The 27,231-nt window shown below is 41.5% G+C and overlaps 1 protein-coding gene across 2 annotated transcripts in view; it reads left to right on the forward strand.

Moving 5' to 3' along the window:
- The first annotated feature begins 290 nt into the window (after positions 1 to 290).
- The window catches only part of sgcd (sarcoglycan, delta (dystrophin-associated glycoprotein)), a 176,479-nt gene continuing 149,538 nt past the window's right edge, over positions 291 to 27,231 (forward strand). The window contains exon 1 of one of the 2 annotated variants that reach the window (XM_078265891.1): positions 291 to 370. Coding sequence is in view for 1 of the 2 variants with exons in the window: in XM_078265890.1 (XP_078122016.1) it covers positions 630 to 632 (3 nt within the window). In the remaining variant the exon portion in view is untranslated. Of the gene's footprint in view, positions 371 to 391; positions 633 to 27,231 lie in introns of those variants that run through there. The other variant, XM_078265890.1, reaches the window with a different exon arrangement.

Raw genomic sequence — 27,231 nt, forward strand, 5'->3', positions numbered from 1 at the left:
CCTAACCCTTATAATGGTGTGGAAAACCCTGCATGTTGGGGGAAAGCCATCCAAATACGCCTCACATCCGTACTCGTTCCTAAAACAGAGGAGGGCTCTGAATGCTGGAGGAAGATGGGTCGTCATGACAACACAACACTCTCAGTCCCCGCCTCTTTAAACTTCAAACCAGAGGCCCACATGTGTCTATGGTTCTAAATTTAGGCAGGAAGGCAGGGCTACAACTCCGAGAGACAGAGGGCTGGAACAACAAGACTGTCCACGGCAGAGCCTTCAAAACGGTGGGGGTAAAAAAAAGGAGAGGGAGACAGGCGGGTCACAGGAGTCCACCAAGCGTCCAGGAAACAGGGACTTGGCCAAAAGAGGCGGGGTGAGCATTTTGTTATTGGAAAAGCTGACACGAGCGCAAGGCAGCAGGGAGGGGAGGGGAGAGAAAGAGAGAGGTGGCTGCCTGACTTTGAGTTTTGGTCAGTGAAGGCCTCACGCAGCTTCTTAGCAGCAACTCAATCCTATTTCTATCTGCCTGACGCACGTTGACTCTGAGCAGAGCTCAACGGGAGCTCAGAACTAAAGGGAAAGAGGGGAAGTAAAGAGAGGAATTAGGAGGAAAGAGGAAGAGAAAAGAAAGCATGGTAAGTTTGTTTTCCCTGCCTTGTTTGGACTGCTCATGAAGTGTGGCTGTGGTGGGCGGGGAGGTGGGCCGAGCTTTGAGTTCTGCTACTTTATTCCTTCAAAAGAAAGTGGACCAAATCAAAGATGTGGTTCTTATTCTTAGTTTGCAGTTTGCTTGTTTGCCATGGCAAACGTTTTTATGTTTTTTTTATCCCCCCCCCAATTTGTGCTCATCGGCCCGGGGAAAAAACAACAACATTGTAACCACTTTAAAAATGCAGAGCCCCCCCCCCCCAAGACTGAAGCAGTTGAAGTTGTTTCTTTGTTGTGGACTTGTGAAGAAGTTAGAGAACTTTTCTTTTCCTTTCCAAAAATGAAATTGCAAGAAAAGTGATTTCCAAGGCTGCTTGCTCTAAATCTCTCTCCCACTCTTTTCTACAATTGTTGTGTATATAGAGAGAGGGAGGAGAAGGGTGGGTGGGCATATCAGTCCCGGCAACACATTTGGTTTCAATTACTTTGTTCCTCTGGGGAACAAGCTGCTATAAATAAGTAACAAGCAGCTGAGTGTGGACAGACTGCAGCCTACTGTCGGGGTCTGACTTTCGCTCGTGTCTCTGTGTCACCCAGTGGGTAAAATTAACTCTTTGTTTTTAAATCTATTGGGACAAATTCAAGTATTGTCTCAAGTGAACGATGCCTACGTTTTAGCACAATACTTCATATGAAATCTTAAAGGGTAACTTTACATTTTTTTCAACCTGGACCCTATTTTCCTATGTTTCGTGTCTAAGTGACTGATTGGAACAATAATCTTTGACATTGTTCCAGTAGGCAATTAAGCAACATCGCTGCAGTTGGCAGCGGCGAAACAACCTACAATGTAAGTTAATTTATTTTAATTAAGTTAATAGTGTATTTAAATTTACGGCCGCAAAAGTGCTCATTTTGCCACTGACAGGCTCAGATTATTATGCTGCGTTCCAGGCAACCCGTAACCCGTGTTTTCACAACCTTCTACCCGTGAAAGTGCCCTGGAACGGCAGTCAAACCCGTAACTTACTACCCGCGAACTCGTACCAGATCGTTGTACTCCCAGTTACAGTTTTTGACGTCTCACACACACACATAAACAACAATGGCGACCCCTGTTGATGCTGTACAGATGCTGGTGATTAACGGTGAGAAATAGAAATAAATAGGCAAAGTAAAGTAATTCCGCACATTGTAATCAAAACAATACACATACAATTGTGTACTACTACAGGTTATGTTTATTAAATGAAGGCCAAAATATGTCGCCGACTAGAAATCGCTAGTATCAGCTAGCGCTAGCTGACGTCAACATTCGGTTGCCGCTAGCTAACCCTAGCTAGAAGGGTTTGTCGTGACTTTGCCTGGAACGCTACCAAGTCGTGAGTCGTGACTTGAAGTCGTAATTGACGGGCTAAAAATTGTGTCTGGAACGCAGCATTATTCTAAGTGTCTGACAAGATTTTGGAAAGGATTTCTAAGGAGGTCGACCATTCTGTTAAAGCGTAAGATTTAAAACATAAAAAACATCCGCGAATTTGCGATCGCTAAAGCCACCAGACTAAATAAACATTTTAGCATCCTAAAATACACTTCATTCCGAGTCGACAGTGAAATAAATAAAATAAAATAGCCGTTATTGTTTGTTCTGGTTGAAATAAACACATAGTTTACCGATTTACAAGTGAAAAAAGAGGCCATGGCTATGCAACCTCTGCCTGGTGCTGTCTCGTTTATGTTTTACTCCTCTGGGGTTTTCTCTGGTCACTCCCTGGAAAATCGACCTGACTTAAGACTTGAAACCAAAAACATTCCAGTCTCAAGTTAGGTCACGTCTTTAGTCTCACAGAAGTCAAGTAAACAAGTCTTAATTTTGGTGATTTGGCGAGCCCAAATCTCAAGTCTGGAACTGGGAGGATCTCTTTGGTTTTACTACTGTTAAATTATTTACTCATTTTTACTAAGGGATTACTGTTTGTTCAACAACATCTATGTATGCATGTTGTGTGTCGGTCTGTATGTTTGTTTGTAATGGTAATGGCAGCAGCATGGGGGGTTGGCCCAAGCAAAATGTTCTACATTGTGGAACAATAAAGGTTATCTTATCTTAAGTGTATAGCTCTGGTTGAATGTTTGATTTACACAGGGAACCGTGGCTGTGCTCATCTTGGCACATCAGACTCCTTCAGCATAATCTACTGTCCAGCCGTTCGATCAGTATGATCTAAACATGTCTATGTTTGCTAAGCTGCGGCTTCATACACTGCTTCTGTCTCATTCCACGTGCATAACCTGCCCAGGTCATTCGTATCAACATGCTTTTGTGTGTGCACTTAAGAGCACCCCCTTCCTGCTCTTACAGCTTAAGCAAACCTGATTTAGGGCCCTTTTTTTAACGATCTAATCGCACGGCGTGAAGTGCCTGGCGCAGGTGCGTTTAGGGCGTGTCCAAATCCACTTTTGCTAGTCTGACGGCGGAAAAAAGGGTCCAGGCGCATGGTTCAAAAGGGTTGACCTTAGTGTCTTCATTAATCATAGGTGTGTTTTGGGCGTAACATGCAATAAACCAATCAGAAGGTCATCTCCCATTCCCTTTAAAAGCCAGGCGCGTTTGGACCTTGGCGCATTGCTATTATGATGGAGGATTTGCACCGTAATATTTTGTAATCTTTTGCATGTTTGTGTGCTGCTGCGCTTCCCTGTGTGTGTGTAACAAGCATAGTGTGCGCGCTGTGCATAAGCCTAGGCACATTTGACTAATTTGCTGCTAAAATAACAATGAAATGCTGCGTTAATGACTTTAGACCTTTATGACCTTTACCAGGTTTTTGTTGGTCAATGGCGCGGTCACTTCCCGCTGCCTCAGGATAGCAATACGCCCAGAATGCACCTGAATACACCTCCCTGTAAGACCAGCACGCCCATGGGCGCAAGTGCATTTTGTATTTAAACGACGTGGGCGCTGGACGGGAAATTGACAACGGCGTCAGTCTTAAACGAGCAAAGACACTTGCGTCGGGCTTTGTGCTACGCCCCGTGCTAGATAGGGCCCTTAGAGTTCCCTCACTTATTTTTTTATAATTGCACTAGTGAGAACTTCTTTATATCCAGACAGAAAGCCAATGAGTGCCTTTTCCAGAAGACTTTTCAAACTCAAAATTGCTGCTACTGGTGTTATTGCAAAGGTCACATTATCCCAATTTCTTTGGACAAGATTTTCTGCAGACCTTGGCGAGTGTGACGAGACAGAAGTCTGGCTACGCTTGATTACACCGATTGAGATGCAACAGTTTTGCCCTTTTTTTTTGCTGAGGATGGTCACGAACATCAAAGTTACAAATCAGAACTCCATACTGTGTCCTGACTACATACTGTGTCCTGATAGCCTTTGGGTTCAACACAGAACCATTGCTTACCACTTGTGCATTGTGTAAAGGTTGCCTATTTCTGGTAATGTGTTTAATAAAAATAAAAAAAAGTTTGTTCTTCCATTTGTACCTCACATAAAAAAGTAATGTACCACCATAACATTACCTTTATCTGCCATATCAGTTCTTGAAGGGGGGGGTTTCTAGTTTTGTGGAAAATTGGCATGAGTACTATAGCGGTTTCCCTTCAAAATGAACGCGTTAATAACGAGTTAACGTCACTACTTATTAAAAAGCGTGATTAACGCACGTACGTTCTATGATTTCGCCCCACAGTTTGGGTAATCTGGAAGCTGCAGAAAAGACGTGACGCCAAACGGGAGCGGGTCTTCCGGGTCTCATAATACGTCCATGAATGGGAATGGATGGCTAGCAGAAATAAAGCTCCTTGAGCAGAAATGGATAAAGTAAAAGGGTCTTTTGAATGGCAAGTTGAGTTCCAAAGCCCTTCCAGATGGTTCTCTCCACAAGATAAAACTTGTTCGCATGTACTGTCAATGTAAACAGAGTTACCACCGAAGTACGTCCAGTCTCAAGTACCACTTGAGCATTAAACGTTTGAAAAAAAATCCCTTTTAAAGTACGTTTAGATCAGATAAAAAAATTCTAACTAGAACACTCGCGATTAATCGTGATTAAAAAATGTAATCAATTGACAGCCCTAGTTTCCAACCAAGAATTTATTTTCTGCTTCTCTAACAATAGAAACAAAGATCGACAGGAAGAGTTAAAGGAAGTCAGCAGCAACGGCAGTGTCTTACCGACAGCCAGCGGCCGTTTTTCAGTCTCTGCACTTGTTTATGCATCGATCACATTTGTGTGAGATAGCCTCTGCCACCGGCAAACTTCCCCACCATTCCCTCCCACTGTGACTCAGGCATGTGGTACAGCCCACCTGCTTCAGGACACACAGCAGCTGTCGCTCCACACACGGTTATATTGGGAAACAAGAGTCAGAGCTCCAAATATCCACTGACCTCCCAGGGCCCCGACTCTCTGTCTCTGTCTCCTTATGGGCTTTTTACTGTCGGTTTGCATGTAGCTTCCAACTGTCTACTGTTACCTCTTACTAGTCAGGCATACACGATTTCATGTCCACCCCAAGTCTGACGGTTGTTTCCTGCTGCAAACATATGCTGATCATCATACTCCACAGTAAACAAGACTAAGGAAATGCTTTTTTCACAAATCGAAAGCAAAGAGAAAAAGGGCACCTGGGTGGCTCACCTGGTGGAGTGCGCACCCATGTATAGAGGTTCACTCCTCGATGCAGCGGCCGCGGGTTCGACTCCGACCTGCGGCCCTTTGCTGCGTGTCATTCCCCCCCTCTCTCTCCCCTTTCATGTCTAAGCTGTCCTATGCAAATAAAGGCCTAAAATGGCCAAAAAGTAATCTTAAAAAAAGAAAAGAAAATAAAGTACAGAGAAAAATAGGGAGAAACCTGAGATGAGTTGCTGGTTGTGTGCCAAAAACTGCAGTGCATCTGTACCACAGATTGCGTATTTTTAAAATCCAATACTGATTTTTTTCAAGGCCAATACCGGTACCGATTATTAATAGTTAATGCAACTGATAACCGATATTTTACAGCGAAAATGAAAATCCTTGATTTAAAATTAAGATTTTGGAATGTTACAAACTCCAACACAAAACTTATTTTGAATGCTTTAAGCAATTATTTAATAAATCTGAAACTTTCAACATAATATCCAGTAACAGAGAGTCAGATAGTGTTGTGGGGGGGGGGACCACTTTTTAATTCATTAACTTTATCGGTTATCAGGCAAAATAAACGCCGATACAGATAATCTGCAAACTGCCAAAAAAAACGGCCTGATAATCTGCCAGGGTCAATAATCGGTCTGTCCCTACTAGGGTCCGACCAATAAAGAATTTTTAAGGCCGATATTGATACAAATATTTGGTGATTTAAAAATCCGATATGCCGATATATATTTAAAGAAACGGGTAACAAAACATAAACAGATTTCCCCAACATTAGTCATTTGTAGTTATTTATGAGTCCTCACTAAAATAATATGATAATGCAGTTTAAAAATAAACTTGTTTGTTTTATTGTCACAACAGAACAGAGGGACATCAAAATATATTAAAGTTCTGATAAATAAAATGTATAAAAATACAAACTTAAGATATGAAACTTTAAAGGGTTAAACACGAGTGTAGAGTACGTTGTAGAGCGCCCTCTGGAGGACAAAGTATGCAACGCCAACACTCAGAACATGGTTGAAGGGGGTTTCCTCCGTATTTATTTCATTTTTTAAATATTCATTTATCGGCCATTATAAATGCCGATACCGATAGTTTGGAAAATGCCTAATATCGGCCGATAATATCGGCCCGCCGATATATCGGTCGGGCTCTAATCCCTACCAAAATCTTGCCTGGATGCTTCCACGGTTGAAATGTTTTTCTTCAAATTGTCATACTTTTTAGGCTTTTTAGCAGCGTGGTTCTAGGGTAGGCAATGTCGGTGTGTTGGCTGGTCCACCATTTCAGTGTAAAATGTCTCAACAGCTAGAGGATGGATCAGGGTAAATCACACTGACTGGTGAAACCCTTTGACTTTTTCTCCAGTGCCACTATGAGGTGTTTTTGCTTTACACTGTATGAAAAGCTTCTCTTTCTGTTCATTAATTCCTTAAATTCCTCTGATTTGAAGTGCAGAGTCATTACACACAGCCGTTCAGTGTCTTTGATTAAATCACGTACAAATGATGCCAGGCTGCTACAAAAGTAACCACACACGTACTCCTCTACACACAGCAGACTGGTATGTTGAGGGAGACATCAGATTACCGGAGCTCATTAATCCTGTTATTTCCGAAATGCATTATGCAAGCACTTCGTAATAATGTATCAATACCTCGAGAGATACTTTTAAAAATTCATATCATCGTTGTTGGTGTTGAAAAACCAAAATGCACAATTCAAATAGGGCCTTTTAGTTTTGTTAATGTTAAAAATAGACTGGTGAATTATGCTTTTATTTATATATATATATATATACACATTTAGTTTTTTAAACAAACTATTTGTTTTAAGAATATTGTTAATGCTGTGTAACAACAACAAAAAGTTATAAAGCTCCTTGGTTTTACAAAAATATGCAGGCAGCAGCTGATGTTCTCCAGATGTACATCAGCTTTTTCTTGTGCAATTTTTTATACGCAGCGCTTGAATTAGAGTGCTCAGTGCTCACCAGTTCACAGGACCAGAAGACTCTTGTCAAAATGAGACTGTTACTTATAACTCAGCTACTTTATCCATCCATCCATCCATCCATCCATCCATCCATCTTCGTCCGCTTATCCGGGGTCAGGTCGCGGGCGAGATTTAAGATGTAAACAAAGGTTTAAAGTGTAAGTTTAGTCTGAAATGTGCTGGATAAGAGCTTAGATTTATATTATGTATGTATTTGTTCCCCAAATGCTTCTGGTGTTCTTACGCAGGCTGCTGGTTGAGCCTACTGGCTTCTTTTTTTTTACTTATTCATATCATATTCAATAGGTATTATACCGGTAATGAAACCAGCATTGTATAACACACGTACCGTTTGTACTGCAGTCCGTTGTGGTGACTTCTGCTAAAAAGCAGTAGGGTTAGTCAGCTTTGTTAAGTGCACAGCGTCAGTTATTTATGCACTTCATCTTTGAGTATTGTAGGCACACGATGTCTGCGGATTAGAAATAACTGACTCTGTTACAGTTTGTCCCTACAAACATCAAGCCAGAGCATCCCACACCTCTCTGCAGAGATATAAACAGCACCTTAGACTGCGTGACTCTGTTCAAGGACACCGTTCATCTTCAGAACAGCTTTTAGTCAGTATGGCTGCCCATAGACAGCACTATATTTAACAGCTGGCAACATGCCTTCAGGACTCATACTTCAGTTTTCTGCACCCATAAAACCACCCAAGTCTGGAAAATTGTGAGGAATGACTCATCAGACCTTTTCTTTTTTCGTGCTACTGAGAATCCCAGCAGCATCTTTGCTTCTTGACGTGGGACCAAAATGGCGTTGTTACTACGGAGACCAGCAGTGTCAAACTGACCTGAGGCGTTGAGTCAACTTACTTCTGGTCGCTAATTGATCGATTACTACGTATATTGTATAAAATGAAGTTGCATTAAACTGGGCCTACAATAATGTTTGGGCAGCCTAACCTTAACACATACGTTTTTAGTGCATAGAATACTAAGCTATGAAAATAATAGTTGGTATGATTTTATAAATCATGTTTTTTTACGTGGTTTATGAGTTAGGATTAACTGTATCTGTGGATGGCAACCTTACCCATAGGCAAGTAAGCCCATCATCAGTGTTTTCTGATTTGTATTTGCTAATAATTTGTTGGATTCATGTTAAGACATTTTCATTTTTGAAAAAAAACATTCAAAAGTTGCAAAGAAAGGAGTTAGACAGTGTGCAGGAGTTTCTTTGCAACTTTGGACTTACTTATCCCCCTCCGACACACCTGTCTCACGTTATAGATGTGCAAAGTATTGAAGTATATAAAAAACTTTCAAAAAATTAGTAATAATTTGGTGGCCCCCCTTGCAGTAACTCTGAGGACCCCGTAGGGGCCCCCGGACTCCCTGTTGAAGATCTTTGTTATAGCGTATAGGTTTCCCAGGTTTACACCTCCAATTGGCCAGAACAAAATCAGTTAATGCAGCTTTAACGGAACAAGTTTTGACATTTTGGGAAATAATCTTCTTTGTTTTCTTGCCTATAGTTACATGAGAAGATTGATACCACTGTCTTCAGATCTTCTCATCGAACTCAAAAATGAGAATAATCTATTTCGCATATTGTCGCACTGTACCTTTTAAAGACAAACTTGTAAAATGTAAAATTCCACCTCAGGAAACATCCTGGAGCCTTTGTGTTTAGTATTCAAAAACCTGAAATATTAGCATCCGTAAAGGTACTTTATTGTCACATAAATGGAAAGGGAAATTAATTATCTGCATTTAACCCATTCCTCAAGGGAGCAGTGGGCAGCCAATCACAGCACTCGGGGAACAACTCCAGATCTGAGCCTAGTACGTGTTTTTTGATGGTGGGGGGAAACCTACACAAACACGGGGAGAACATACAAACTCCACACAGAAAGGCTCGGAACGACCTGGATTCGAACCCAGAACCTTCTTGCTGCGAGGACACAGTGCTAACCATTGGGCCTTATAGTGTACTGCCGTGTACTCTCTTCTTTCTCTCCTTCTTTACTAACTCTATAGAGCCACTTGTGTTCAAAAGTCCACAGGGTCATCTCGCTGGTTGTGATCTTTCACTATATATAGCAATGTGTCCTTTTTTGTTGCGCATCACCACAGTTTTTCTACTCTTTCCTTCACCCCATTAGATAAGTTTGCATTTTTTGCCTGTTTTTAAACCTTACATTTTCATTGGAGGTGATTGGTTTAGATTTGAGTCATACTGCCATCCAATATAACAACTGTGGGGATTTATTTTACAGATACAGTCTTCCATGCGGCGTTTTTGTTATTTTCCCCCAGCCTCCTGCAGGCAGATGGATAGATAGAGCTGCAGGGGAGGCGGGGGGGGGGGGTGGCTGAAGGTAAAAAATGAGAGGTGGATGAGTGAGGAGAGGAGGTGAAAAGTGATGCAGGGAAAGGAGAGAAGAGGAGATGGGGGATTTGCTGAGTGAGTGATAATTTGAGGATTAGGCTTTGGAGCAGGAATCGAGTTGTGTCGCGCCAACCTCTTCCCACATCCGCTTGGCATGGTTGCTGCAAAGTCATTTCCCCCCCCCCCTGTGGTTCGCTGCAGGGTAAATAGCGTCTAAACCCCTCAAAAGCAGAGTGAATTTCAAAAGAAAAACAGGCACAGCCAAAATAATAGTTGGTAACAATTATAATCGTGATATACTGTATCTATGTGGTTGTTTTTTGTCACTGTTTAATGTGCGCTGTCTGTAAAACTGATTGGACACCTTGGGGTCCATCCATCACAGTCTTCTTAGTATTTTTTTTATATTTTGAAGTGAGAACCAGCCATCAGGCAGGTCAATTAGGAGGGATAGGTCCTATTCTCTGTGACGGACTGGCAGAGCCCGCTGTCTTTTCACATCATTACAGCCTCCTCAGACCTGGGCCAAACGGAGACAAATATAATTAGACTTCCCTTCGTCAATCAGTGGGTCTTGTTTTAAACAGACAGTGTGCCTGTAACAAACAATACACAAAAAAGAAGCAAATCAATACTGAAAGTTGGAAACTTAAGTTTTTACTTTTTCTTACTGCCTCCCCCAAACACCATTCATTATTCTAGTGTTGAGTGTGTTTCATTTCATTTCCTCTGCTTTATTTTCAGAGAAATAGCTTTTTTATTACCTCGCTGATTGTGCACAGTGTGAGTTCTGTGATTGGAAACACACATTTGAAACGTAAAAATCATGTATTTAACAAAACAAAAATATCCCTTAAAGGTCCTATAACATGCTGCTTTTTGGATGCTTTTATATGGGCCTTAGTGGTCCCCTAATACTGTATCTGAAGTCTCTTTTATATAGGCCTTAGTGGTCCCCTAATACTGTATCTGAAGTCTCTTTTATATAGGCCTTAGTGGTCCCCTAATACTGTATCTGAAGTCTCTTTTATATAGGCCTCAGTGGTCCCCTAATACTGTATCTGAAGTCTCTTTTATATAGGCCTTAGTGGTCCCCTAATACTGTATCTGAAGTCTCTTTTATATAGACCTTAGTGGTCCCCTAATACTGTATCTGAAGTCTCTTTTATATAGGCCTTAGTGGTCCCCTAATACTGTATCTGAAGTCTCTTTTATATAGACCTTAGTGGTCCCCTAATACTGTATCTGAAGTCTCTTTTATATAGGCCTTAGTGGTCCCCTAATACTGTATCTGAAGTCTCTTTTCCTAAATTCAGCCTTGGTGCAGAATTACAGCCACTAGAGCCAGTCCCACAATGAGCTTTCCTTAGGATGTGCCATTTCTGTGTCTGTAGCTTTAAATGCTATTGAGAAGGAGAGAGGGGGGGCAAGGTGGAGGGTGGGGGTGTGCCCTTGACCAACTGCCATGCTTTGCTTGTTTGCAAGCCATGATGTCTCTCTCTCTCTCATGGGCGGGCCAAATTCTCTGGGCAGGCAAAGCAGAGAAAGGGGAGGTAACCTTTCCTCCTTATGACATCATAAAGGGAAGATTCCAGATCGGCCCATCTGAGCTTTCATTTTCTCAAAGGCAGAGCAGGATACCCAGGGCTCGGTTTACACCTATCACCATTTCTAGCCACTGGAGGACCATAGGCAGGCTGGGGGAACTCATATTAATGTTAAAAAAACCTCATAAAGTGACATTTTCAGACCTTTAAAGGCCTCCATCAGCCTCTCCAATCCTCACAATTGAGATGTAATGTCTGCAAACAACTTCTCGTATCCTTTTTTTTTAATTTTTTCTCGCGACAAAATTGTTAACTCAACAGAAAAGATCTGATTGGTTGCCGCACCGAGATAAATATGTGTTGGATGGAAATGGGCTCGTACTGCTGGTTTTAATGGTAATTGATAATGTTGCTCGCAGGGCTTACGCAACAACTTCACTCCAGTTACGGAAAAGATCCTAGTTTTAGGTAAAAAAAGTGAACACACCCTTTCTTGTGTTTCAAATCACTGCTGGGGTCCGTTTCAGAAAGGTTTAGTGAAAACTCTGAGTTTGTTAACCCTGAGGTGAGGGAAACTCTGGGTTTTCTGTTTCAGAAAGAGAGGTTAATCAAACCTGAGAGAGAGGGATAACTCCAGCCCGTTTCAGAAAGAGAGGTAACTTAACCTCAGAGTCTGTTACTATGGTAACTGAGCCTGTGAACCTAACCTGGTCGGGAGCAGCTTTTCTTCAAGAAACCTCCAGTTTCTCTCAGTCTCCTCCCTCTGACACAGCGCTCTTTCATTTCTTCATTCATTCAGTCTGTATCAGGTGCATTTTAGCGCAGTTTATCTGCAGGAATAAAAAAAAACTTATTGGTTTATGTTAGGCAGATTATGAAACGTTTTTTCTCAAACATTGCATGTCCTTTCGTCGACGATCCGTTGATGAAAAAGCTGTATTAATTCACAGAGAGTTTACGTCGGGAGATGATATTGAGTCCCGACTATAGATGTATTTTCATTTCCACATAACCGATTTGAGAGGAATTTTCTTCACAGTCGTTATCTACAGATATGTAGATACCTTATCCGTCCTCATATTACTAACGTCACCCATCGTGGACATTTACATCCCAGCAGATTCTTTGTGTCGCATTACGTTTTTTGCAAACTGCAGTTTTGATGCAGATCATATTAGTAAAGCAACTGTAAGCAGGGCCATCAGAAGAGTGAGACTCAAACCAGTGAGAGCCATTAAAAAGAATTAAATGATTATAAATGATATTTCTGTTAATGATCATGGTGCTGCAGCCTCAGAATGGGATTAGTATAGCTTACTTTTTTTGCCCGCAGGATTGCACCTAAATGAAATTATAGGTGTAATACCATTCCAGTTTTCACCAGTAATATTATAGGTTACCTGTGATTAAATATGAAATGAATACACTATATTAGAGCTTACGCATTGACTCGAGCAGCAATGTTCTCCCACACAAATTCTCGCTCTTTTACAGCAGCCGCTGTGTTGCTTTTTTTAACGAAATACATGTTCAAACTCGCTGTTTGTGGTTGTTACCATGGTGAATCGTAGTATCATGGCTCCATTCATGCTGCCTTTTTATAGTGGTGGTGCACAGCTTAACTCTGAGTCAACCTACTCTGAGTTGATTGAGCCAACTCAAATCAGCTGTTCTGGAACCGAAAACTCAGAGTTTCCCATCTCAGGGTAAATCAACTCAGAGTTCAGGTTTAGACTCAGAGTTTGTTCAACCTGCTTCCTGAAACGGACCCCTGGTGTTTCCAGCATTTAACCCAGACCACAGTGTTCCAGTTTCAAGGTTATGGTTTCTTTGTTTCTCCACTTTTCTCCTGAACAAACCGATTTCTCTTTCTCTCCTCTACCTCTATCTCTATATCTCCCTCTTTGTCTCTTTCATTTCATCTCGTGGTTTCTCCTCCCATGGGTACCCGCTCTCTCCTCTCCATCCCGTTTGAGTTTCATTTATTTATTTCATTCTGCGAGTTCTTTCTCTCTCTCAGTTTATCTCTCGCTGTCTCTTCCACTTTTGTCTCTCATATCTCTGTTTTTCCCTCTCTGTATACTTATCCGTCCTTTTCTTTTCTATTTTTTTTTTTTTTTTTACTCCGTCACATCCCTGAGAGAGTACAGCATGACCGATTGGCACTTACCATAAAAATTGCTGTTCTAAATAGTCCCAGACTCCCAAACAACGCAGGGCCTTGCATATCAATGAGTGTTCAGTATGCCTCCGAGAAATTGGACAACTGCAGCCGAGCACCTATAATAATGATGCTGTGGATGAGCGCAGTGTGCGGTAAATACTACAGATGTTTACCGGAAACCACGTTTAAAGTGCAGAGTCAAAGCCGCCATCAGTCAGCTCGTGAGTTGAATAAAATTATTGAAAAGAGGTTCAGTCCAAAATGAAATTATATAGACATCATGGATGTTGACCTATTTTGAGCTCCAAACAAGTTTTATTGTATTCCCAGTCCCTTTAGTCAACACATTCTCACTCCCAGAGCGTCAAAAACTGACGCAAAAAGTCTCCTTTAGAGTCTAGCTCTTTGGCGTCATATTTAGACGCGCTTGGTCAGGACTCCTGGCGTCGCAAGAACGGGACTTTCACCCCGGTCTCCTGGGTGAAAGTCCTGTGTTGTTTGACCCATCCATTCTCTCCGCTTATTCGTCAGATGTGTCTGGGGCCGGAGCAAGAAAGTAAACACAGGAAGAAGTACTTCTTCCATCCCCATGGTCAAACAAGCTCTTTTCATTTAAATAATCGGACATTATTTCACGAGCGACGTTTACGTCTGCTCTGCTCACCGAGACTTCGCTCTGCTGTGCTGGCGTCTGTCTCCAAATTTAGCAGTGGCTGGTTTGATCACGGAAATGCGAGATTGACTATTTCTGTGAGAGAAACACTGCGAGCTGCTACAGTTTGCTGCTCTGCCGCATCGCAGATTGCTGAGCACACTTGACTACAGGAGCCGTTTAGCTCAGACTTGCGGAGTATGTACAGTTGGTGCGGTTCGAGGTCGGATCACGTTTTCACCACAAAACGAACCGCTCCAGAGTTGGATTGAAAGCGTACCGAGACCACCTCATCAAGGAGGTCCCAGTACGCTTGTTTGGTCCGCTTTTGGTACGGATCCAAGTGTGATTGCTGCAGTCAAACCTTCCCAAATGAACCACACCGAGGGGGAAATGAATTCTAGTGCGATTCAACCAAACTAAATAAGGCAGATGTGAAAGTCCCCCAAAACACCTCCCATCCATGTGTGTGACATTAACAAGACAGGAAGGATAACAGATCAGGTAACACATTTCCAGTCTCTGGGTGTAAAGATTGACTAAATCCTCTCCCACTCATCTTTTTCAAACCACATTTTCCCTCCTGAGCTTCAAAGTAAGCAGGCAAATGTTCACCCTACCAACCCCATTTCAAAGTGCCATAACCTTTGTACCTGGTTTTATCGAACAGTTAAAAATAAACTGAAACGTCAGACAACGGTCACCCAGGGAGGTCAAATCTCCAGACAGCTTCAGTACCACGCCATCTTAAGATCCTGATGGACCCTTCGTACATTTCCAATCCTATATCCAGGGCCCAGTTTTTCAAAAGTAATCCAGTGGGATTTCGGATCACATATTGGATCAAATCTTGGAAATGGGTTTTTCAAAAGCAAAGAGGGATTCCGAACTAAGATCAGACCATGTAATCCGATCTTACATTTGATCTGGATCAAACCTGCCCTTTGGGTTTTTCAAACATTTGAACTCGGTTTGGGATCTATTTTATCCAAAAAAACAAGATTATCCTGATCCCATCAGAAGGGTGGATTCAGTTGTGATTTTTCACACCAAATAAAATCAGAGAGGTTTTTTAAGTGAATGATCACAAAATCAATGTTTACTGATGATATATACATTTCTTCATATTTGAAGCATATGTGAAGCATGTCACATCTAATGAGTATGGTAAACAATAGCCTTCATTGCAAAGCACCTTATTTCCTTTATTATGTACTGAATTCCTCCTGCAGAGTCAGCGAGTTCCTTTTTTGTGCCCACTTGTACTGAAAAGTCACTCGGGCTCGGGTCACTCTGAGGCACTTTGGATGAAAGTACCCTTCAAATATAAAAATAAATGAAATGTGCTTTCATGCACCAGTCACAGGGACAGTTGATATCGGTTGATGCTTCCCAAGCGTCACCTCAGACTCTTTCTTCAATTTATGAATTGAGGACTGTAAGAATACAAGTCTTTATCAAATTACCAAAAACTGATTGACAAACATTAATCCTGCAACGTGACATCATGACTTTGCGTAAACATACACGCCACTTTCCTAAAGCCAAGTGGCGTGTTATCGGTACGCATTTTGAGCTATCCACGTGTATGTCTACGCTGTATACAGCGGATGTAAACATACACACCACGTGACGTCGCCATGTGTGTTATCGCGAGAACAACGTCACACGCGTGTAAAAAACTAATAAATAAAAAAATTAAAAAAAAGGTTGGGTTTAGGAAAAGAACATTGGGGAAGGCTTTATTTAAAAAAAATCAGTTGATAAACACCACACACAGGACGCAATCCTGGCTCTCCTGGGTGAAAGTCCTGTGCTTTACCCATCATACTACTCACGATGACAATAATTCACATGTAATGTAGGTCTAAGGAGGCCAAACGGCGTTGCTAAACACGCTAAAAAAACGATTATTCGTCTTGATAACACACAAAATGGCATACGAATTGGCGTGTCATACATACGCCACTTAGTGAAATCAGTCTGAATCCTGGGAGTTTTGGGGCCTTGACCTTTTTGGGGATCTGAACCTTGGGACGGTTGCCCACTTTATGCAGAAGAAGAGTCAGACAGCATTGGACTGACAAAATGTCCAAAAGGAAAGTGTATTTGTGATCTTTCAGCATTTCTGTAATACCAACAATGATGGAATAGCCTCATTTACAAATGTTAAAACACACATGTTTTTCACTGAGGGATTATGAATATACAGAACCCTGGTACAAAGCCAGCGAGATTGTTTTGGTTGGTAGAGAGCCCTGCTGAGTTCAAAAGAAATGTAGAGGCCCACGGCAAACGCCACAGACCTGCTTCCAAGGTTCTGTTTCCAGGAAGCTGTTTTTGGCTATGGGATTAATATTTATTTACTGGGGTTTTGGAAATCAAAGTGGTGTGCCATCTGGTTGAGCCACAGAAAATCCACAAGCCTCCTCTGAAAGAAATCCCCACAGACTCATCCAACACGCAGAGAGATCCAGCTAAGACCAAAAGCATCGAACTAACCACTTCACTGGAAAGGAATCTTTATTTATTTAAAAAAGAATTTTGTGAGCCAACAGTTCTTTAGTCATATCAGATCAGAATGTAGTTTTAGTCAGTTTTACAGTACCATCCTGGAGCTTTTACATTCCTAAACCACTTAAAGCTACAGTAATTATATCCTGGCAGTACTATATGAATCATCTGTGAAATAAATCCCTCTGCCTTTTTGTGGTGCTCCTAATTGCGTAAGGAAAACAACCACTCAAACCCGAAGAGTCTCTGAAACGGGTTTTATGCTTCTTGCTGGTCGGGGCGGTACGGACAGTGCACGTGGTCGCCACGAACAGTGTGGTAGTTCATACTGATTTTGGTCAGAGCGGCTCCAATAACGGACTTCATCTCTTTAGTAGCCAATCATTGCATTGTGTTGTCCGCGATGTTACGAAATCTTGGAGGTGCACGGCTTGGTGCTCAGACCCTCCGAACACCCTCTGCGCACATGTTGCCCAGGCCGCAGTTGCGTAATATCGCCGTCCAAACCGCCCCGACGCCACTTACAGCAAGAAGCATGAAATCTCTTTGCTGCTCGTGGACTGCGGTCACACTAGGCAGGACGCCGGCTACCAGTGGCCGTTGTTTAGCCGCCAATAGGTGACTGCGAGGCAGTTACAGGCACCACCAGATGACGGTGCTTTCAGGGGCCGTTGTAGTGGAGTTTATCCAGAAAAAGTGAGCGTCATGCGGCGATGACAGTTAAGTTTAGGCACCAAAAATGAAAAAGATTGTGGGAAAGTATTTTGTTTTCGCTGTGGCTTGAAATTATGTTGAAACCATGTTATGCTATTTCAGTTTGGGATTATTTTCCATTAGATATTGAAGTTCATAAATAAGTGTTTCGGCATGGCTGGCTAAGTTTTTTTTTTTTTTTTTACAATCTGCCTCATGTCATACTGTCAGGATATAGAGTTTCAGCAAATATAAAAAAAAAAATGTGTATGCAAAGTACCTACTGTAGACCTGGCACGTATCTTTAGCAGAGCCGATAGCTGCTTCCCGCACACTTCTGGGACGCGCCGCTGCACGGCTGGTGGAATATCAAGCATTGACTCGAATAGCTGCAATTGCTCGCGGCGCCTCCGGAACGCAGCAGAGACGCAGCCGGTGGAAAATGCCTGTCACTCTCTGTCTCTCCTGAGATCTTCTGGAGTAACTGAAATGAGCTACGTCACCTTTTCTGTTTTTCTTGTCTCAAAAAAGTAGAAAATTGTTGACTGAAATATCTTTGGCTCTCCGAACTACTGACAACCAACAACAGTTGTTCCATTAAGAACAGGTAGCGCTCATGAACTTGTCTTACTGAAGTGACATTTAGTGTGACAGTAAATCACCATTAAAACTAGTACTCATTAGGGGTTAGGATTAGGTTAGGGTACCCTAACCCCACTCATGAGGGAAACAAAAACTAAAATAGTCCAATTATGCCCTTTAATGAGAACGTTTTCTCACTTTCTGATCCAGGAATGTTTTCAAAAAATCTGCACAAAATTTGTGTAATATCTGTAAATGTGAAAAACTCAGTAACACTTTACTTGAAGGTATCTACATAAGAGTGACATGACACTGTCATGAACACATGACACAGTCATGAACACATGAACCCTAACCCTAACTTGTCATGACAAAAACCGAATGACACTAACTAAAAGAAGCGTTATGTCATAAACGTTTATGACTTGTTTATAATGTTTATGACACGTTCATGACAGTGTCATGTCACTCTTATGTAGATACCTTCAAGTAAAGTGTAACCAAAAACTCTAACACAAGTGCTCTTCAAATAGTTGTTGTTGTTATTCAGCACCATCACTTCCCCCCTGAGGCTGCTTCCACAGCCAAGCGGATGGTTCATGACACAATTATGATTAAGATGTTAGCCTCTCAGAGTGAGGGGGTGGGGGTGGGGGGGGGAAGAGAGCAAGGAAAGGAGACTGGCATCACTGTCTCTCTCCTGGGATAAGGGTGAGTGGCACATCGCTGCCCTGTCACTGTGCTGGGTCTGATCAGAGAGGTCTCTTTACATCTCTTTCCCACACAAACCCAAACGTTGGGTTTTAACCCATTTTAAAGCTTTAGTGCATAACTTTTTGATATTAATGAACGTTGCATTCAAGCCATTGCCAAATGAGTTGCTACAAAGCTAATTAAGACTATCAGCTCCACACAACTCTCTCTGTATTTGTCTGACTTTCCCGTGCAGAAACTTGAGTGAAGATAATGACCTCTTCTGAAGAGTCCATCATGATGTTAATCCTCCGTGTCCTCCTTGGCTACTAGCAACCGCGTGGAGGAGGAGTGGGGGGGTGCGCGATCACAGAAGGCTTGTATCATGTGGACACGCCGACAGTTTTGTTATCGTTACTTAGAATTAATCATCGGGGCGACAGACACTACACACTATAGCTTTGAAGTCCCCATCCCTTTCTTACAGCTATGTTTAAGCTGTAAAGTAGACCCAGCCATTATACTGATGTTTCAGCCCAGTCTCATGGCAGTTCGTGAAATGGTGACGTTATTTAATCTATTGATTCGTGTACAGGGACGCATTTTTCTGTGTTTTATCGTGTTGGTGAGCGAATTTTAAACTAATGTATTTGAATGGGAAGCATATTACATGATAACAGCACGATTATGGTAGCGAGTAGTATTGAAAAGCCGAAAATCTGCGTGAGGCGGTTGGTTTGGGTGGTGGATGCTAAGCTAAGCTGCTGGATATAAGCGAGGACACTGAGCTGCCATGCTTTTTATTTCCTATAAATTGTTTGAAAACCTCCAAATTAAATAAGCCAACTTATTAACATCATACTTCCAGAGGGAGGTTTGTGATGGTTTGCCAATGTGAACCAAAGACCACTGGATAAAATAGTGTATGGAGGCATTGCCATAGATGCCTTTGGAATAGGAATTGATTAGTGTAAAAGCATTGTTTAAGTCACCATTTAACTTGGAATTTCTATCACTAAATAGCCGCAGTTTACTTTGAACAAAAACGAGGAAAGGAATTTTTTCCACACAGATACTCTTGTATGAATTTACCGTCACACACCTGGCATATTTTATAAATGGTTCACTCCTTTCAAAGCTTTTCATTAGTAAAGGAATGTCCTTTTTCTGGAATTTAGACGTGTAGATGTTCTTTTTTTGAAGTTGTTCATCTCTGCTGTCTTACTGCCAACAGAGACATGCTGTAACATGGACATCCAGAGGGAAATGATTTGCTTTCAGGGCCTCGGAATTATTATTAGTATTTTTTTTTTTAATATGAACAGGCGTGTTGTAGGCGTGTACGCAGGGGAAATCAATCCCAGGAGCCTCTTTGTGCTGCAAAAAGGAAGTACTTTCCCGTCTTTACCTTCTGTGTCTATATTCTGCCATTGTGAGGCGAAGTCCCTCCCCTTCTGGTGGACCTCATGGGACCTTAATTCGGAAAAGAAATATGTATGGTAGTGAACGGGGAGAGACAACTAATTTTTTGATCCCGTTTGAACTGAGCCATGGATTACACATATGATGTTTGCCAATTTAAAAGATAATTAGTCAAGTAAAGAAAGTCTGAGTTGGCCATAGGTTAAACGTAGTACCACTTAGGTTTTGAGTTTTGTTTGAAACCGCTCGGTGGACTACATCTCTCTCATCTCGTCTCCCACAATATACAATCACGTTGCTTGATGCTCGGCTTGCTAGCTAGCTAGCTTAGCTCTGTTCCACCTGTAACGTTATCTTACCCGATGTGTTTTAGCCAGCAATGTTTTGCAAAAGCCCCTTGGGGCAAATTTGTGATTTGTGATATTTGGCTATATCAATAAAAATCGACCTGACTTGACGTGACATTTTTTTCTTCACTTCACAGTTCACACTACACTCTCTGTCTCCCTCAAAGGCGTAACTTTTCCCTCTTCGGGCCCCCTACAGGTTGTCGCGAGCTGTAGTTCCAAAGAGACAACCTGTAGGGGGACTGAAGAGGCGAAAAGTTACATAGTATGCCTTTAAGAAACATTGTATTCTCTTGTGATGATTACCAGTGATCAGAGCTGGTAGAGAGTCAGCTTGGATGATATAGATATATTGAATATACTGTACGTTCACACCCTACTCAAGCCGACAAGTGTTGATGTACTTTTAAATGTATTGCCAAATGAATTAAAGGCCTTTTATTTTTTGTAACCAACCTCGGGTGCCTGGATATGTTTTTTTTAATGACTTTTTGGGTTATAACTCTTTCTCCTCTCTGTATACGTTGAATGACATTGAGTCTGTGGCAATAAGACGGGAACCTACCTAACCAGATTAGACTGAATGTAGTTGGGTCACTGGTCAGTTCTCAGCTAAAATTACCTACGTTTTAAGTTTCATGACCTACGTTTTAAGTTTCAAGTTATGTATTCCCATATGCTCAACAATTGCAGAGAAGCAGTCACTAGTAGCGTTTCCGTCAACATATTTTACACGCATTTTGAAGTATCGCATTAGAAAATGTTGATGGTGTGTCACGGTGGGAGATGGAAACAGCTTTGCCGAATAAGTTGTGACGTAGCGAACATGTAACCCACATGAAGTCCTGGGATTTCCATTGGATGGGGGAAGGATCAGGTGACAAGTCCCATCCAGTGTGCCGTACACGTGTGGCACAAGGTGCGTAGTGGAGTTGCGGTGCGCTATAGCCTGTGCCTCTAGCCTGGGAAAACCCTGACGAACTTCCGGCAAATTAGAGATTTGCTCTGCAAGTCCGTCTGGCCAAGAGCCCATTCAAGCCCATTTCCAGTTTTTCTAAATCGAGGCACCAATCACAACCGTTGAGGCGGGCTTTAAACGATGACGATAGCTTGACGGGCTCTGTAACATGCTTGCTGGTTGAGATGTTTTTCCGTTGCTCTACATACGTCATCTCCTTCATTGCTCTGATTGGTTGAAGGTCTATCCAATTGCGCCCAGAGTGACTAAATATAATATAAAGAATATAAATTTTGGTTTAGACATTTTCATAACCAATACAAATGACAGCCAAATATATAAAAATAAGACTCGAGTTGTAGTAGACCAGAATTGTCCTTTTAAGTTTAAAATATCCACATTTTAGTTACTAAGAGAGAACACTTGTCACCCCCCCCTCCCATTCCCTCCTGAAAACTGTGATACAAAGTGACAACGCTGTGCGTTTAACCTCCAGGCTCTTTCGTGACCTGCAAAGAGTGCTTTAACACATTAACTAAACAGCACACACTGTACGAGATGTGGCTCCTCTCTCTCCTCATTGTAAAGCTACAGAAGTATTCAGATCCTATACTGAAGCAAAAGTACTACTGTAATACCACACTGTACAAATACTCTGTTGCAAGTAAAAGTCCCCCATTGAAAATGTTACTTAAATAAAAGTATGTAAGTATCGTCAGGGAAATGTACTTAAAGTAAAAAATGTACTGTAAAAGCACTTAATGCAGAAAAATCCTCAGTTCAGTTCAGTTCTGTCAATCAACTACGGTAAGTGATTAATCGGACAACCATTTCAGCTGTACTTTTAGGCCTAAAGTACTGCTATTGTTGGGCTGCTATTGTATTTTATAAACTAGCCTATATGTTGTGTGGGCAAAAATGTTGTTGAAGAAGTCACACTGTCCATGTGTGCGGGAGGTCTTCACCAAGTGTTACTGGTAATCTTTACCTTTTCCGACGCATCTGCCCCAGAGAAGAAGTGTGCAAAAGTTCTTTCGAAACGTGCGCAAAAATCTTAATGTGTAAAGTAACTAAAGCTGTCAGATGAATGTAGTGGAGTAAAAAGTACAATATTTCTCTTCTGAAATGTAGCGGAGTAGAAGTAGAAATTGGCGTCAAAAGAAGAGCCTCAAGTACCTCAGATGTATACTTAACTACAGTACTTGAGTAAATGTGCTTAGTTACTGAAGCCAGTCACAAAACAGAGAGGAGAAGAAAAAACATTTTCTGCATTTGCACTCGATTGAAAAAGACAAAGAAAGAGTGCAACGTTGCTCAGCTGTTGAAGTATTCATTATGCCCTCCAGTTAGGCTTTGCTCCAGGCCTGGCGTCACGTCTGTTCAGCAGAATGAACCAGTCAAAATTGGATGTTTTCTTATTCTTTTATTTTGTGTAATCACTAGAAAGGAGTTTTGTCAGATCGTGCACAGGTTGGAGCTCTCATTAAATAGTTTCCTGTTATTCTCTGACCTTTTCAGTGTCTCTAAGTATTAGCCACACTTGTTTCGGCTGTAATGGGCCAGTAAGCAGCTGCAGCACAAGGTGGCCTCGGTGTTAATGAGGAGGCAACAAAGTGGTACAAAAGGTAGAGCTGCTGGTGCACTCAGAATAAGGTTAAAAAAAAATGAGCCTTTATTTACTGAGTACTATGAATAGAGCTCAACAGTGTGGTTCTGTAAGGAAAAATCCCATTCATTTTGATTATAAGCCATAATGTCTAAACCAGGGGTCAACGTTTCATAAGCCAAGGACCCCTTAACTGAGAGAGATGGATCAGGGACCCCCTACCATATGTATTTTACAAAATTAAGTTGCATATTAAACTGGGCCTACAATAAGGTGTAGGGCGACCTTAAGTATATATACCTTTTTAGTGCATAGAATACTAAGCTTTGAAATAGTAATTGTTGGCATGATTTTATAAATCAAGTTTTAATGTTAAATGTGGCACAGTGAATCCTTAGGATTAACTGTATCTGTGGATCACTACCTTACCTATGGGCCAGTAAGCCTATAGGTAAGGTAGTCAATATGTATATATATATATATATATATATCTTTTTTCATAAATAGGCTTATTTCTTCTTCTAATAATATGTTGGATTCATGTTAAGACATTTTAGTTTTTGAAAAAATGAACAGTAATTTGGTGGCCCCCCCCTGCAGTAACTTGGACGACCCCCAAGGGGTCCCGGACCCCCTGTTGAAGATCTCTGGTCTAAACCATTTAAGGTAGACTGACCACGAGCTCCGAGGTTGTGAAACGAAAGTTTCTGCTCCTGTGGAAGCTAGAAGTCCGTATGAAGTCAACCTTGTTTTAAGAAAAACATTTTTCATTCGCAATCTAATGGAGAAATACTACATTACCCACAACCCTGAAGCATAACAGTGACGTCTTTGATTGGTGGAACTTGTTGTTACCACGGAAATGTATAGCGAACCCGCCAACGGCTATAGCGAGCTGCTACCACTGAAGTCTATGATCGTTTACAGTCTTGTACCTTTGCCTTTTTGTTTTTGTTTTAAAAATGTTGTTTTGCGCCGAATCAAATGTTTTATATTCACGATTCAGCTCGTAGCTGGTTGACTTGGTTCCAGGATTAAAACTCTTTATGTAAGCATTTAATGAAACGTCAATGGAGATATTGAACGGGGAAAAACACTTCTGGAACCAGAGCCATTAAAAAAGTGGGCGATCACTGTCGAGCCCTATACATTAACACATGGAGCGTTTAACTTCAAGTTCAATACATTACCATGTCATGCCATATCAACACAGTTGATTGGAATTTGTCTTGGTGCCAATCAGATTAAAAAAGGCAATACATTCACACATAGACAATCATTCAAACCAGTAAAAAGCTGTATAGTGCTGCTGTAATGTTGTGCTATTGCAACTTCCGATAAAGTGTCTGGTGCAGTCTAGTTTAGTACAGGTTTACTCTGCAAGGTGCCTGAGCATTAAGGAGCCTAATAGTGGCAGGGGAAGTACTGTTACAGAAGTGGGATGTTTTGCCCCTAAGACTTTGAACTCTCTATCCAGAGGGCAGTAGTTGGAAGAGGGACCTGGCAGGGTGGGAGGGGTCGTCTAGCACTTTCTGCGCTTTATGGCTGGTCCGCGTGGCATAGATAGAGGCTACAGATGGGATGGCATGTCCTGTAATTTTGGATGCGGTGTGCACCACCTTCTCCAACTGCTGCCTCTCTGAAGAGGTGGAGTTACCATACCAGACAGCGATGGAGAAGACCAGCACGCTTTCCACTGTGGCTCTGTAAAATTGAAGCATTGCATCCCTAGCTACACCAAACTTTTTGAGCTGGCACAGAAAGTGAAGCCTCTGGTGGGCTTTGCTTATAATGAGGTTGGTGTTGACAGTTATTCCTACTGGTAATGTTCTTAAAAATGAATTGCTGAGATCTAGATAAACAACTTGAAGTTGATTCGGTGAGGAGGTTTTCATTAGAGTTGCATCACATTTCTTCTGCTCTTTGCCTCCACTGGCCCGCATGGCTTCAGCGCTATGCTCTGTTGTTGTTGTTGTTGTTGTTGAGAGGGTTATAAAAGGAAAAGAAATACAACTCGTAGTGAGGTTCTGTTACTTCAACCATACAATATAAAGTAATTGCTCTGGGGACTCTTTAGATGAGGGAACAAGACAGTTAATAGCAATGGAGGAGTGATGGGGAGCAATTCAAGATGGTAGCTACTGGATCAGTCCTGGTTAATGGCTAAGGCAGGTACGGTTGTCACAATACCACATTTTATCAGAATACAGCCTAGAAAATCTGCTTAGAAATATAGGAAATATTGGATAGAGATAGGGTAGAACAACACAATGTTGTTCTGTTAAATAAAACATCACATTCATTATTATTTTTTACTAAAAAGGTATATATCCGAATACAATACATTTTCTATAGGCTCAGTCTGGCACTTTTTAAAAAACAATTCCAGTTCTGGGAGGGGGGCATGAGAGAGACCAATTATATTTCAGGGGTGGTCGGTGCCACCCCGTGCCCCCTTTCTAGCCCCGCCCTTGGTGGTATCGAGCATTTTGACAACCTTACATAACCGGTTGCACAATCGGCCGACGAGAATAAAACCAACACATGTAAAAACAGGAAACAGATAAACATTCCAACAAACATACTTGTTGAAATGAGGCATATAAACTTGTATGACGAAAAGAGAGATGCCTATTAGCACAGTATGTCCAAATAAACCAAATAACCACTTAGAAAAGAGCAAACCCTCTAGCTGTTAGCATGTAGTAGCTTCTGCCTCTGTCTTTAGCTACTGTAGATTCTGTTCAATGACCCTAACCCAGCAGTGAGTGAAATGTTTATTAACTTTTCAGTCAGCCGATCGCATTTCTCCACTTCCCTGTTCACTCACACATTGCAACGGCCAATAAACCGCCTCTGGCTGTCGGCCATTTTGTATATTCATATATTTGTAGGCGTGCGAGCCTTAGTAATGGTGTATCCATTGGCAGCAGCCGTCGGGTCCTGGTACTGATCCACATGTTGGCTATAAAAGTCCTAATGGGGAGCTGCCTGGCTATTTGGCAGCAGGAATAACCAATAACATTTTGTGAAACATTTCTTTCTCTAATCAGAGACAGACTTTGTTTTGGGGCCGTTGGGTTTTCTTCTGAGCGAGTAGTTGGCTGAGTAAGAGGCACCGTTGGACAGCAGCAGCGGAGGGTAAAGGACTCAAAGGCTGATGATTTGATTTGCCTCCAATTTTCCTCTTATTTTCTTCCTCCCTGGCTCTTCAACTCCGCTTTTTTAACACACACCATTATTTAGCGCATAACCAAGCACCATTTTCTTTTCTCAGTCAGCCTGTAGCCTAAGAGCTTATTGAAAAGCCATCGGTTCTTTTTGTTCATGAAGGGAGCGTCTGCAGAAAACACAGAGGAGAGATGAGTTTTATTTCATTACTGCAGTACATTTATTTGATATATGATACACTTTGTAAGAGAAGGTAGATCCACAATGTAAAACAGAATATGTGTGAAAATAAACCAGTCAAGCAATGAATACATTCATACAACTTGAACAGAAACTTATCAATTCAGTCATCAATCTGTTGTTGATTAGTTATCCGTCTGTTTTTTAGAAGAACCTAATATTAGCTGTACATAAATGCTATCTTACTTTCAACTTTAAAGAAATATAGAGAGACGTGTAAGTTATAAATATAGTTTCCAAAATATAGACGTAGATACTGCTCAAGAAATTTTGCAAGCAATGAGACATTTCCTAAATAACAATTACAAGGGCTCAAGGCAACAGTTCACTGATCATATTAGCAAACACAAACTGTAATAGCTGCAATGTGCACTCTTCCCTAAATAACCAATTAATGAAACCAGTGAAGAATAAAATGGGCATGCAATCTCAGTTTCAGGCAAATGTATGCACGCCAGCTATAACTGCTGGTTAATCTCTCACATACATAACTTAGATCAGTTTTAGTCAGTCATACAGAAACAGGTCCAACCCATCTGAGCTATACTAAGACTATAACATATACAATGATAGTGCCTTTTGATATGCTTAAATTTGAGACTGTCCTACAAAAAAAAATCAGTTGTTTCAGCAAATGTCTAATTATGTCATGATATATGTATACGTATGAATATTAGGGCCATCCCGTTGAAAACCTCTTCCTCTTTGGCTAGTTAACTTGTGTTCAAGTGTTCCTCATTCATGTGTTGAGCGCCACCTCGAGGAGCCATGACGCTAGGAGCAGGGAAATCTATTCAGAGCGCCTTATTTGATGCCAGCGTATCCATTCTCGTATCGCTCGAAGAACGGCAACGTTATATTGCCGTATCGATATTTTGTCCCACCCTTAATATGTATGTTTAGGCAACCCGTTCCCATTCACAACTCGTCAAATACTGACGATTGGTCAG

Source organism: Sander vitreus, chromosome 13 (assembly GCF_031162955.1).
Source record: "Sander vitreus isolate 19-12246 chromosome 13, sanVit1, whole genome shotgun sequence".
In the NCBI taxonomy this organism is placed as follows: Eukaryota; Metazoa; Chordata; class Actinopteri; order Perciformes; family Percidae; genus Sander; species Sander vitreus.